Source organism: Prenolepis imparis, unplaced genomic scaffold (genome assembly GCF_030444845.1).
Source record: "Prenolepis imparis isolate NDT839.2.m4 unplaced genomic scaffold, iyPreImpa1.0 SCAF_7, whole genome shotgun sequence".
NCBI lineage: Eukaryota > Metazoa > Arthropoda > Insecta > Hymenoptera > Formicidae > Prenolepis > Prenolepis imparis.
Window position 1 is genome coordinate 3,945,013 of NW_028141165.1, and position 12,174 is coordinate 3,957,186.

Here is a 12,174-nt window from a genome sequence, read left to right on the forward strand (position 1 = left end):
ACTGCAAGCCCCATCTGTGACTTTCTGTCGCGACAAGTCATAGGGAAATAGTGCCGCATTTTACTTTGTTACACTAATATCAATCTCTCTTCTGGATTATCTCTATAAGTGAGGGTACAAGTATATGAAACAAGTATATATGTATGTATAAAAGTACATATATGCATAAAACCATTGTATATATCAGTATTATATCTTCTCAACAAATATGATTTTATTATATTATTAATGTGTGCTAATTTTACAGCACACTAAAATTTATTTAGGAAAGTGCAACGCGTGCACTTGTTTCACATACACATTCACCTTTATTCTACATAGGAAAAATATGCCTGCGATATATCTTGAGGCATAATTAGCTTCCGTGTTATAACTGTAAGAAGTATTTCATTTTAACCGCAGTTCGAAATTAATTCGCCGTTTCTGAAATTAATTACGGTCCTTATAACGCTGGTAATTATTGCCCCAGCCATTTAATGTTTCTCTCTTTCACTGGACCTGCGTTTATAACACCAATTTTTCTATGAAATATCGTTTTCCAGTTACTCATATTTTATCTGACATAAATCACTCTTTGCGAATCTTATTAAAACAAGATATTTAATAAGATATATCGATATATCGATATTTTCTGTTAAACATTCAACTCATAGAGATATAACTTTATAGGTTTTTAAAATTATTTATTTATAATTATACTTACATATTATAAACTAAGCGAAACGAGTGATGTTTTACATTTGCTCATTTTTCATATCATTCTCACAATATGCAAATAACTTTCATTATACTTTTTCTTTGAGCAGCATTAATAATTTATTTTTTATGTATTTTTATACCTCTGTGACTATATCTTAGATTACATTACTCTTTTTGTTCTCCAGCTAGTTAAAAACTATGTTTCTAGAACTTATAATTTCAAAACTTTAATTAATAATTATTAATCACTAGTGCAGCGATAAAAATATTTTACAGATTAAATGATTTTATCCTATTCGTGCCGGCTGATCGTTTTTAATCTCAGCCACTCGGATGCGCGGTCCAAGTCTTAATTAGATCGGAAAGAAGAGGTCCGAGAAAATTTTCGAGAGAAACAATCAAAGAGGGCAGGGGGGCGACTTCTGCGGAAACGAGAGGGGGTCGCACACGGTTCGATGTGGCATGTGGGCGCGTATATACAAGGGGGCGAAAGGGACTCGGAGGGGTAGGTGGAATAGAAGGAAGGGTCGACGCGGCAGGGTCGTCGTGACGCGGTACAGTGTGGGTTGTGGGACTTTAATTTAATAAAGCAATTTGTAACGGAATACGGAACGAGGCAATAATGGCCGGTCGGCGGGGAGGGTTCTAATGAGCTGCTTACCGCACTCCAACCCCGGGGTCTTCGACGACGACGAAGGGGAAACGGGGGGTATACGTTTCCCGCCGTTGGATATCCCCCTATTCGTTCTACTAAGCCGTCGCGCATATTTCCGCGACCACCTCCGCAAAACCCGATAAGTCCGCGTTTTTATCAAAATTTGTATGCGCCGCATACGGCGCCCCGCGGAATTTCTTTCGCAGCGTAATTTCAGACTTGCCTCTGCGAGATGAAGCGTCATCAATGTCATCGGCGATCGCGTAATTCAGGGAGCTTATGAAGAATAATCGCGCGCGGAACACTCTTCATTAATCGTTACGTTTAAATCTAGATTTTAACTTTTGTAAGAAGAGTTTGATAAGAATCAAGATAAAATATTCATACGAAAACATTGCAAGATTAAACGAAAGTAGAGTCGTGCAACATTTTGATGATTGTTATATTTTATAGTATACAAATTTTTAAGATACACATATAGGTATACATATATAAAAAGACAGATGAGGCTCGCTATAATACATTTTGCATAGAATAATAATCAAGCAATATGTAAAAGAAATATTGCACCCCTTCCCATATGCAAAAGCTTTTTAATTAAAATACTTCCTTGAATTTTTTAAACAAGCCGGATATCCAATTATGTTTGGTCGTTCGGACGATTTATTGCCCGACTTTTTCCACAAAATATTTTTTTCGCATGGGAATTTGGACCGGTGATATAAAGTTTTAACACATTCACATTGATATACCAATTTCAATTGAATTCCGTCAATGTTTCACGGACTAGCTTTTTCAGCAAAGAACCGGTGAATAAATGAAATGAATAAAATAAAACGTTAGTTTTCACAATCACGAAAACGATTTACTTTGCAGCGAAAATATATAAAAATTCTTCCAGCGATTACATTTTCTCTCAAATACAAAAATAAAATCTTCAGAGAGGTGTCCGCATGTCTACTCATTTAGACATTAATCGATCAAAGAACTTTATTTTCTGCACGTGGCAATATTTGTCGGCGTATCATTCTCCACTACAACCTCCGCGCGGACAACGGATTCCGGATTAATCTTTATAGCGTGTCGGGAGAGAGCGGAAGGGGGGACTAGGACCATAATTTAATCAGCCGATTTAGAGTGAACAAGTGTCACGCGCGTGTCAAGCAGTGTATGCGAGCGAAATCATTCCGGATAATGCGTATATATCGATATCTCTATATATACATATATATATATATATATATATATTGTATATACACACACAGACACACTCGCTCCTGGCAGCACCGCCGCGGATAACGCTCCGATGTCTGATTAGACGAAGTATCGGCACGGCAAATTGATGCGTTCGCCCGCACCGTGTCGATGTAAATCAGCGGCAGGTGACCGTATCGGGACGTTTCGAAAAAAAAGAAAAAAAAAGAGGAACGATCAAAAACGAGACACCGCGCGCGGCCATTCGTAATATTCGTTATCGGTGAACGGAAGTCCGGGTGCGAGGCTCGACGCGTTCGATTGCTCGATTTATGCGGGGTGAGCGACCCTCCGCTCGCGCGGTGTCATGGACCGTTTTATCCACCCGAGAGTTCGGGGCGAAACAAATCATTCGTGGTAAAGATGCGTCGCGATTCGGACATATAGAGAAAGAGAGAGAGAGAATGAGAGAGAGGTGGTTCGAGATATAAAATCTTTTTATTATTTTTGAACGTTATCCAGAACCTCTCTTTTTTGCATATGAGCGTTTTAAAGTAGCAAATAAAAACTGACAATATAATTATAATAATATTAAATTATAGGTTCAAAAATATGTAATTTGTTAATTTAATGTAATCAATTCTCACGTTAGTCATTAATTAATGAATATCCATAGAAATAATGACGATTAAACTGATTTATAATAAAAATTAAATTTTTTTCAAAGGGATTTTATATATATATATATATATATATATATATAAAATCCCTTATATATACATATATAATATAACTTTTAACAAAGAAAAGACATTTCCATGCGCGCACATATAATACATTCTTTATATTCCATTAATAATAATGATATTTGAGTGGGATACTTTTATTAAAATAAGAAGTCAAGGATGACGCAGGGCGATGATTCGTCACTTTGACGTAATTGAATCGAATATCACTCGACTTCTAAAAAGCATGATCGTGAAGGGGCTGCTCGCTCCATCGACGACGTGAGTAATAACGGCGCGCATTGAGTTGACTGGCGTCCGAGAGGAATTTATCGAGTGTACAAAGTATGTTGTCACCAAAAGTAAATGGATGCATAGTTAATTCGAACTAATGAAGGCATTGCGCTGCATTAATAGCGCGAGATCCATTATAGGGACACCGGCGCGGATCGAAGAGTCGCGATCATTACTGAGAGTTATAAAAAAGTTTATAATTAAATTTTTATATTTTATATTTTATTATTTTTATTATCTTATCCTAAATAACAAAAAATATTGATGAAAATAATATAATAATAAAATGTTAAAAATTGCATTAAAGTATATTAATACTGCTTACTCAAATATATGTTTAATTCTTTTAAAAAAATTATATATATATATAGTTTTTTATATGTAAAATAAAATTATATATTTCGATTTCTATATAGTAATGATATAAATTTTTCATCTCATCGAAGGGTCATTCTTGACTTTTTGTGCCAAGCCTATATCCCATGAAACACACTCGCGAGATATTATTGGAAGCCGGTAGATCGCGGTCGTCTTCTCTCCCTGCTAGGGTGATTTGCTCTCTGTGTGGGTACATTGTGAGTAATAACAATATATACATCGGCCGACGTGAACCGCCGGAATCTCGTCGCGTCAGCGACGTTTTCATTACCGAGTTCGCTTACGTGACGCTTACCCAGGCGAGTTTCGTGTCCATAAAGCCCACCCGATGGGAAACGGGAAGAGACAGGAGAGTCGGTGAACGCGGGGGAGAAAAAGAGAAACGCGGAAAAGAGCGGGCGGTGATGGCGTGGAAAAAAGCAGCGAAGTGAGAAGGAAAATACAGGAAGGAGAGCGGTAGAAATAACAGTGTACGTCGTCGATGTATAAACAGAAACAAGGTGCACGCTATCCGACGTTCTCATTATGAGAATGGGAATGAGAGGAAGAACGTGCGGATGGATAGATGCCCATCATTTTTTGGAGAAGTTCGTGTTTTATGCATAGGATATGTTATATGGAAGTGAGATCGGAGTGTTATGATAGAATTTTATGTGGAGAATCTCTTATATGGATTATGGAATAAAATATTAATTAAAATTATTAAATATATAATTTGTATATTTATTAATACTATAGACTGTTAAAAAAGGCATAAATTATACATAATTTTATATCATATATATTTACGTAAATTTTATATCATATAGTCATATATAATAAAGTAAATAAACATTAAAAAATTGTTTAGACAAAGAAGGAATATTTCTACTTAAATATAATTTTCTTCTTAAATATATTTTTTGTTTAATTTGATTTTAAACTGAGAGATTTTTAGTCAAATTGATTTTAGATTATTTTTAGACTTTCTAATGCTTTAACTCTGGCAAAAGACATTGTTCTCAATTATCGATGCAAGTTTCGAACATCGAAATGATTATTGTCATCGCTGTTCTCTACCATCAGAGTACGAGAGGGAAATAAGGGAAATAGCAGGGGGGAGGAGGGGGATGGAAGCTGGTCCAGGTTGGTCCAGGCTGGTTTATCTCGAGTCTAGTTGTACCCTGCTACATACCTACGGCGCGGAGGCATAAATAGACGACGGTTCCCGTGGCGGTCGTTCGGCGATGCCTCATGAGGGCTATGAGCCGATCAACGTTTTGCCCCAGAATATAAAATATACCGGGTAGCCGGCGTAACTCTTACGTTTCGTACGGAGCGCGTTGACTGGTTGGACCTCTCTCTCTCCCTACGGCAGGAGGATTTGAATCCGCCACCACATGTACCGGGCGATAGAAAAGGCAAGCTGGCAGACACGAATGCCTCCCCCTGCCCTTCCCCCACGCAGTTAAAATATTGCCGGAGTTATTCGCGCGAGTGTGGAAAACGTAGGCAGCGGAAAGGGGACGGCAGCTTCCCGGGGGTGAAGGCAGGGTTGATATTGAATATGATGATATCCCGGATCCCGACGCCGCAGCGCGGACTACCGCTACCACCCTCTTATTCGCCCTTCACGATACATACGACACACTCTTTCTCTCTCTCTCTCTCTCTCTCTATCTATCTCTCGTGACCGCTGTGTAACAGTGAACACCCGAAACACACACGTGCGCGTCTCGACATGGTGTGTCTGTCCACGCCCGCGTTGTACAGGCCGGCGTTTTACCGTCCTCCTTACGTCGCGGTATGGCACATGTGCCATCTCGCGCGAGGAAAGGGGGGAAGGGTGGGTTAGGGAAAATTGACGTATGCGTGTGCTGTCCTTCTCTGTCTCTTACTTTCGGCCGTCATTCGTCTCCGTCTCATCGATGGAAGGGAAACGAGACGAGACGTCACGTGTTCAGCTTCACTTTGTGATTTTTTTTTTCTCTCTGCGGTATCCTTAATCGTCTTCTCGTAAGGACGGGGGTGTACACACGGTGAGCGATCGGCCGTACCACCATCGGGGATGTCCCGGTATGTATGTCGGAGGAGGGGAAGGATTCCGCTGGCTAATTGAGCGTGAACCGTCCAAGTGCCCGAGGGAGTGCGAAGGGTGTGTGTCGGCACTTGATAACGATCGGGATCGACCCGCTACGGATCGGCGTCACCGATGTCTACACGTTAATGATAATTCAAGTGCGTTAAATGTCTAATGATAATTTTTAAATTTATATTAAAAGATTTGCGTAAGACAGTCACGAGAGAATGAAAAAAAATGGGAATCTTGATTATTCGAAAAATTTATTCTAATATTTTTTGCAATGATTAACAAAGACATAAACTGAGTAAATAATGATATTCTGCATAATCATAGATTTATATTAATGCATATTGTGTATTATTATTTTAATTTTATTCAAAATCAAGTAAAAATATCTGCATGTACGATCTTATATGTATGATTTTAATTATAAATAAGATTAATTTAAAATCGGAGTTCAAGATGATGGATCAGTTAAGCAATTATTAAAAATTTTGTATCTACATTACTAAATTAGAAAGTAATATGTTATATGAAATATTTGCAATTTAATTAAATATGCATATATATTTCATTATATCAATGAAACTAAACTAGTGTTATTCAAATCGATTTTAAATTCCAATATTTCTCGCGACGTACATAACACAATTTCATCAAAATTCTATAAGTTTATATAAATATAAAATATATTTCCAATTTTAATAATTATTCTATGATATTTACGAGTATATTTTATATTTATAATATATATATGTATATGTATAATATACTAGAGAGGCCAGTATAGTTATATAAAACATTCGAAGGGGATATAACTTCTGATTCTTTTCGAATCTATTAACATATAGATAAAAGCCATTGGTAGAATTGCACTTTGTGAAGCGGTCAAGTTCTTAGTTCATGTGTCATATACGTGTCGCGTTTAGATTGAGAGTCCCCCATTCTTTGTGACCGCTGCTCGCCCCACGACTTCCTTTCCCGCGCTCTCCGACGGTTCTACGCATTTTTTAAATTCCTCCCCGTAGGCGATCTATGCCGGGGAATCTCTTCAAACGACTTTCCGGACACGCCGTTTCAAACGGAGACGCACGTTTGGCAGCACGTGTTTCTTCACTTCGGCCCTGTGATTTTCCTGCCGCGAAAGCAAACACGCACAGCTGTCAATCTCGCCGCAACGATACTCGGGGAAAGGTAACGAAACATCCGCAGGCGGTCGAGATGTAGGATGATAATATGCGTATTTAGAAGTAATAACAATATATTCTTTTGCCCCGAAACAATAATACTCGAATGATAAAATTAGGATGAAAAGAGAATAAAAGAAAGTTAAAGATGAAGTAGCGCGGAAAATGGAGCAAACGGAGATTGATAATAGAATTTGACATTTCATTTTGAATAACAAAACATATTACACTGACTAACTAGCATTGATAAATATTTTTACGTTAATTGTATTTAATATACAATTATCTCAGAGTATGAATTATGTATTCAATCTTGTAAATATATATGAATATTTAAAATTCTATGTTATATTAATATGTAAGAGATACACTGAACTTACATGTGTGTAATCTTGCTCGCCATGCAAGAGGATCGCTGACTAGTCCCTGAAGACCCGGCCAATAGACAGCGGGGTGCCGTGGTTCCGTTCTTTGTTGAAATTGCCCAATACCTAGGGAAATATACAAATAAATACTTGGATATATATGCGCATACGAGTTTGACTTAAGATTGTGATCATTCCAAAATTCGAATTGCACAAATCAGCAAACTTGCATTTTTGCCATTATGCATATTAAAAAATATTAATATTTATATATGTATATAAAACAGTAGCATATTTTCAATAATAAAAGGTGGAAACAAATATTATATAATATATATTTCATGTTAACATTACATTAAATTATAATTAATAATAATAGTGAACATTATTAAATTCTAATTTTCAAAGAAAAATCGTAGTGATATAATTTTTAAGTTTGACTTTTAGGAAAAATATAATATTAATAATGCAGATAATTGGGATATTAATAACGAGATTGAGGTATAACTGATATTGCGGGATTAGAAAAGAGTACAGCAGACATATGCTTTGATTCGATCGTCAATAGAGATAATGATATTGGATTTATGATAATTTAGATAGCAACACATATATTGAAGCAATAATCGAAAAGAAGCAACGCCGTAAAATGCAACGGCGAGATGTAGAATGTGAGCATGCGTTTACTGACGGAATAAAACAGCTTTCTCGGATCGATCGTCGGCGAAGCCATACCCATTTTTCCGCGTAAAGCGCTTTATTAAGCTTTAGGTTTTTTTCTACACCTACGCGATTTATTTCATATCATTTTTATCACTCGCAATTTTCATACAACTCGCATCCGCCCGTAATGTGCAAGCGGAATTTAAATGCTGCAATTTTATAAGCCCCGCCATCTCGCAACAGATTTCAATCTCACTCTTTTTTTTTCGAAATAATTAAATGCCAAATTGGAAAAAATTACAAATGACCTCGTTATAGTATTATAAATAGTTATAATTTTACTTCCAGTTTTTATAAATTATAAGAGCCGCAAGGAGAGAAGATTTCGATCTTTTATGCTTTTTAATTATGAAAAAATAACCTGATCATTTATATTATACTATTTAAATAATATAATTTGTGATAAAAGTGTTGAGAGGATTACATACAAGCATAAATAAAATCTATATGAAAAAATTATTGGAATATCAGACGGGAGAAGAGAAATTTTGCTCGTGCTATTTTAGGTCGATCAAGATTTGTATCTATATCGAATCTGATGTTTTAGTCGAGATTATCGGCGACTGCACACTTGTACACACGCATACACGATGCCAAATCCATTCGCAGCCTCGAGAGAGGTTTCTCCTCGGTAGTTCTCGCTATACGGAGACCTTAATGATCCGACCTCTGGAGCGCGAGAAATTAGTCGACTTAAGCCGGGGCTCTATGCGAGGCGGCTGGGAAATCAAATCGGTAAATATCGGTCGTCGAGATCCGAACAAACTTTTTGTGGATTAAGGGAGATTAGATTGATGATCGGCGGCGCGTTCAATTTTCTGATTGATCGAAATGCGCGAATCGAATAAAAGACACGCCGGAACTATTATTGTTCGCGTTTCCAAGATTTATTATTCATTTATCATCTTTAATAAAAAAAAAATAAATGTGTGTGTAATATGCATATTACTGAGAATTTTTCGTAGTATATATGCTTTTAAAAAGCAATTATTTTTTTTCTCAAGAATATTCTATCATACAATTTGCATTTTTAAATTGATTTTAGTCCGTACATTTTTTATTTAGTTTTTTTACTACAGAAAAACATGTAATAGAGGAGTTTTATTTGGACTAATTTTGTTATAAAAAATTATTAAAACTGATTATTTCACAACTACTAAAAAACAACTATTAAAAGACAACTATTAAACATATGGATATAGCTTTTTGTTGGAATTATAAGTTATTGAACAATAAATTGCTCCTTCACGAGTTTCTTCGTAAATCTTATTTAGGATGATATTACTCTCATAATTTTCAGTATTAAAAACCTAAACGAGATACCTTTATATTGCAATTTCGAAGGATTATCTGTATTCACTTCTGTTTAACTGCTCATCACCAAATAGCCTATGTATTCTCAACGTCTTTCTTGTAATGTTTCCTCTAAGACATCCATGATACGACGTCGTTTACTATAGAAAATAATCATTCAGCGATCGACGACATTCTCTTTTACATTCAGAAATTGGCCATAATCGCAACTGAAAGGATGACTTGACTAATTCGTTTCGGGTGCCTGTCCATGTTTGTTCGTCCGGACAATAAAGCGTCGTTTCCATTTTATCCCTACGGCGACGATGGAATGGATGGGAATACGCGTCCGATCGCCGCTCCTTTTGTCCTTTACGCCGAAATCAGACGGAATTTATAGGATCATAAACGGCTAAACTCGCGCACGCTCATCAACCAAAATACCCGCGATCATGCTCTTTGTCCACGGTTCCACGTGGCGGGGTCCGGCGAGGGAAAGTAGAGGAAAGGTGAGTTCCTCTCTCGATTCTTAAACGGACCCCCGGCACGCGCTTTTACGACGCGTCGCTCGAGAACGCCGTGTGAATCGGGCGATTAAAAGCGTTTAAAAATGTGTATACATGATGTCCGCGAACCCTCAATCTTAATCTTAATTGCGGACATTTTGATGAAGCGAGCAATCAATTTTCTCGAGATTTATTTGAGATAAACCGACCATTATTTCTCGTAGCTTTTGGAGCTTTAGGGAGTTAAATATTCTAATTAAACTATAAATTAAAATACCATAAAAGGCAAGATGTGCTTGAGAAAGCAAATCTCAAAGGATAAAGCATTTTTTTATATTTATTCACAACTCCGAAGTTTAATTTAGGGATCTTTATACATTTGCTCAGAAAATCCATCAATATCCATCATTTCTGTCAAAAAAAAAAAATCGACTCTAAATTTCAAGCTGAATGTATATATACCTACATGATACGTCGCGTAATTCGTCGGATTACTATTAATCGGGAAAACACGGCGGGCGGATGTGATGTGTCGTAAGTCATAAATATTTGACGAACTATCGCGATGAATAAGGGGCACGTGACGTCCACGGTCGATGGACGAAAATATTTATCATTTAATACCGCACATTTTGATGGGCTTTTTGTCATTTATACAGCGACGACTGGCAGTCTCGCGCGCGTCCGGCGAGAATTTAATTAATGACCATCGGTGTAAAGTGTGTGCGCACGCGGGAGATCGATCGGTATCAGATGTCAATTAGCGGCGCGCGTTGCGAATCGCATAATCGCGATGACGACAGTGTGGTAACGTGAAAAAAGAAGAGAGAGATCCTCACATGAGTTTCACGATACAAAATTGATTACAATTTACTATTTTTTTACATACAAATAATATCTTTTTTCTTTACAAATAGTTTTATTAAATTATTTTGTTTATACATATATATTACAATATGCGAGAGAAAGAATTACGTAATCAAACGTACGTACAATGATTTGGAAAAAAAGAGAAATTTTAGATCGAACATATAAAGATGACGGAATACATTTATAATAATTTTTATAATGGAACGATATTTTTTGAATGAAAAAGACTGATTATTTAAAGCACTTTATTCTAATGGAAGAAGAACGTAAGTGACGTCGCTACGCTTGCATATCATATCGATATAAATAAAACACGACGATGTTTTAACGAGGGAAATTTATACGGGAATATACATACGCTATATTTAGTGAAATATACACGCATATGTATGTATTCGGTGGCCATTTATAATTCTAACAGAGCGAAATTCGCGCGCACCACACCGCCGCGTCGCGTCGCGTCGTAAATACGGCTGCACTACTGTCGTATTTGTAATCGACGTAATCTGTCTAATACGACAATGAAGTCGGTTACCCATTAAACCGTTATTGAAACCGTATACGATTACGCGAATTACGGCGGTATATAGTTTCGACGTGCACCATTGTGAGAGAGACACATACATACGCTCACGTATATGCAACCCATCAATTGGAAACACAATATCGCGCAAATGCATTTGACACGATTACACATAGTAACGATATATGACTATTTTATTTCGCCATGCTGAAATTTTGTTCCGCATCAAATATATATATCATTTCAAAATATTTGATTTATTCTGGTTTCGACATACTCGTGTAAAATATTCTGAAAGATGTTAGCGTTTATAATATTATTATATTATACAATAAGTTGATATTAGAACCGTGTGTGAAAGGAACTGCATAAAATGCAATTCGATTATTAAATCATTTAGCAATGTCAATTTTTCAATGTATAATCTTTTCTGCAATTTTCATATTTCAAGATTGATCGAACGCGGCTTTTTGCACAAATAAATGTGTTCAAAAAGTTTTTCTCTTCTCCATCGATTCCCTTGCTTTTATTCGCCAAATAAATACATTTATTACGACCGACGGGACTTTAAGAGGTGCCTCTTAACGCAATTAGCAAAGACAGTTCAATCAAGCGCATAAATTTTTAGACTTATAAATTTTCTTGTCCTATATAATGTTATTTTGTAAAAAGAATGCAAGAAAGATATTAAAATTTCGCG

At 36.5% G+C, this 12,174-nt stretch overlaps 2 protein-coding genes across 2 annotated transcripts in view; one reads left to right on the forward strand and one right to left on the reverse strand.

The window, feature by feature from the left end:
- Positions 1-12,174, reverse strand: part of Hgtx (HGTX homeodomain transcription factor) — a 37,262-nt gene that overhangs the window by 19,190 nt on the left and 5,898 nt on the right. Inside the window, exon 2 of the mRNA XM_083042897.1 lies at positions 7,575-7,685. Within this exon, the coding sequence (XP_082899023.1) occupies positions 7,575-7,685 (111 nt within the window). The remainder of the gene's footprint in view (positions 1-7,574; positions 7,686-12,174) is intronic.
- The window catches only part of LOC145938945 (BRCA1-associated RING domain protein 1), a 162,000-nt gene that overhangs the window by 10,606 nt on the left and 139,220 nt on the right, over positions 1-12,174 (forward strand). The gene's annotated exons all lie outside the window — the stretch shown is intronic.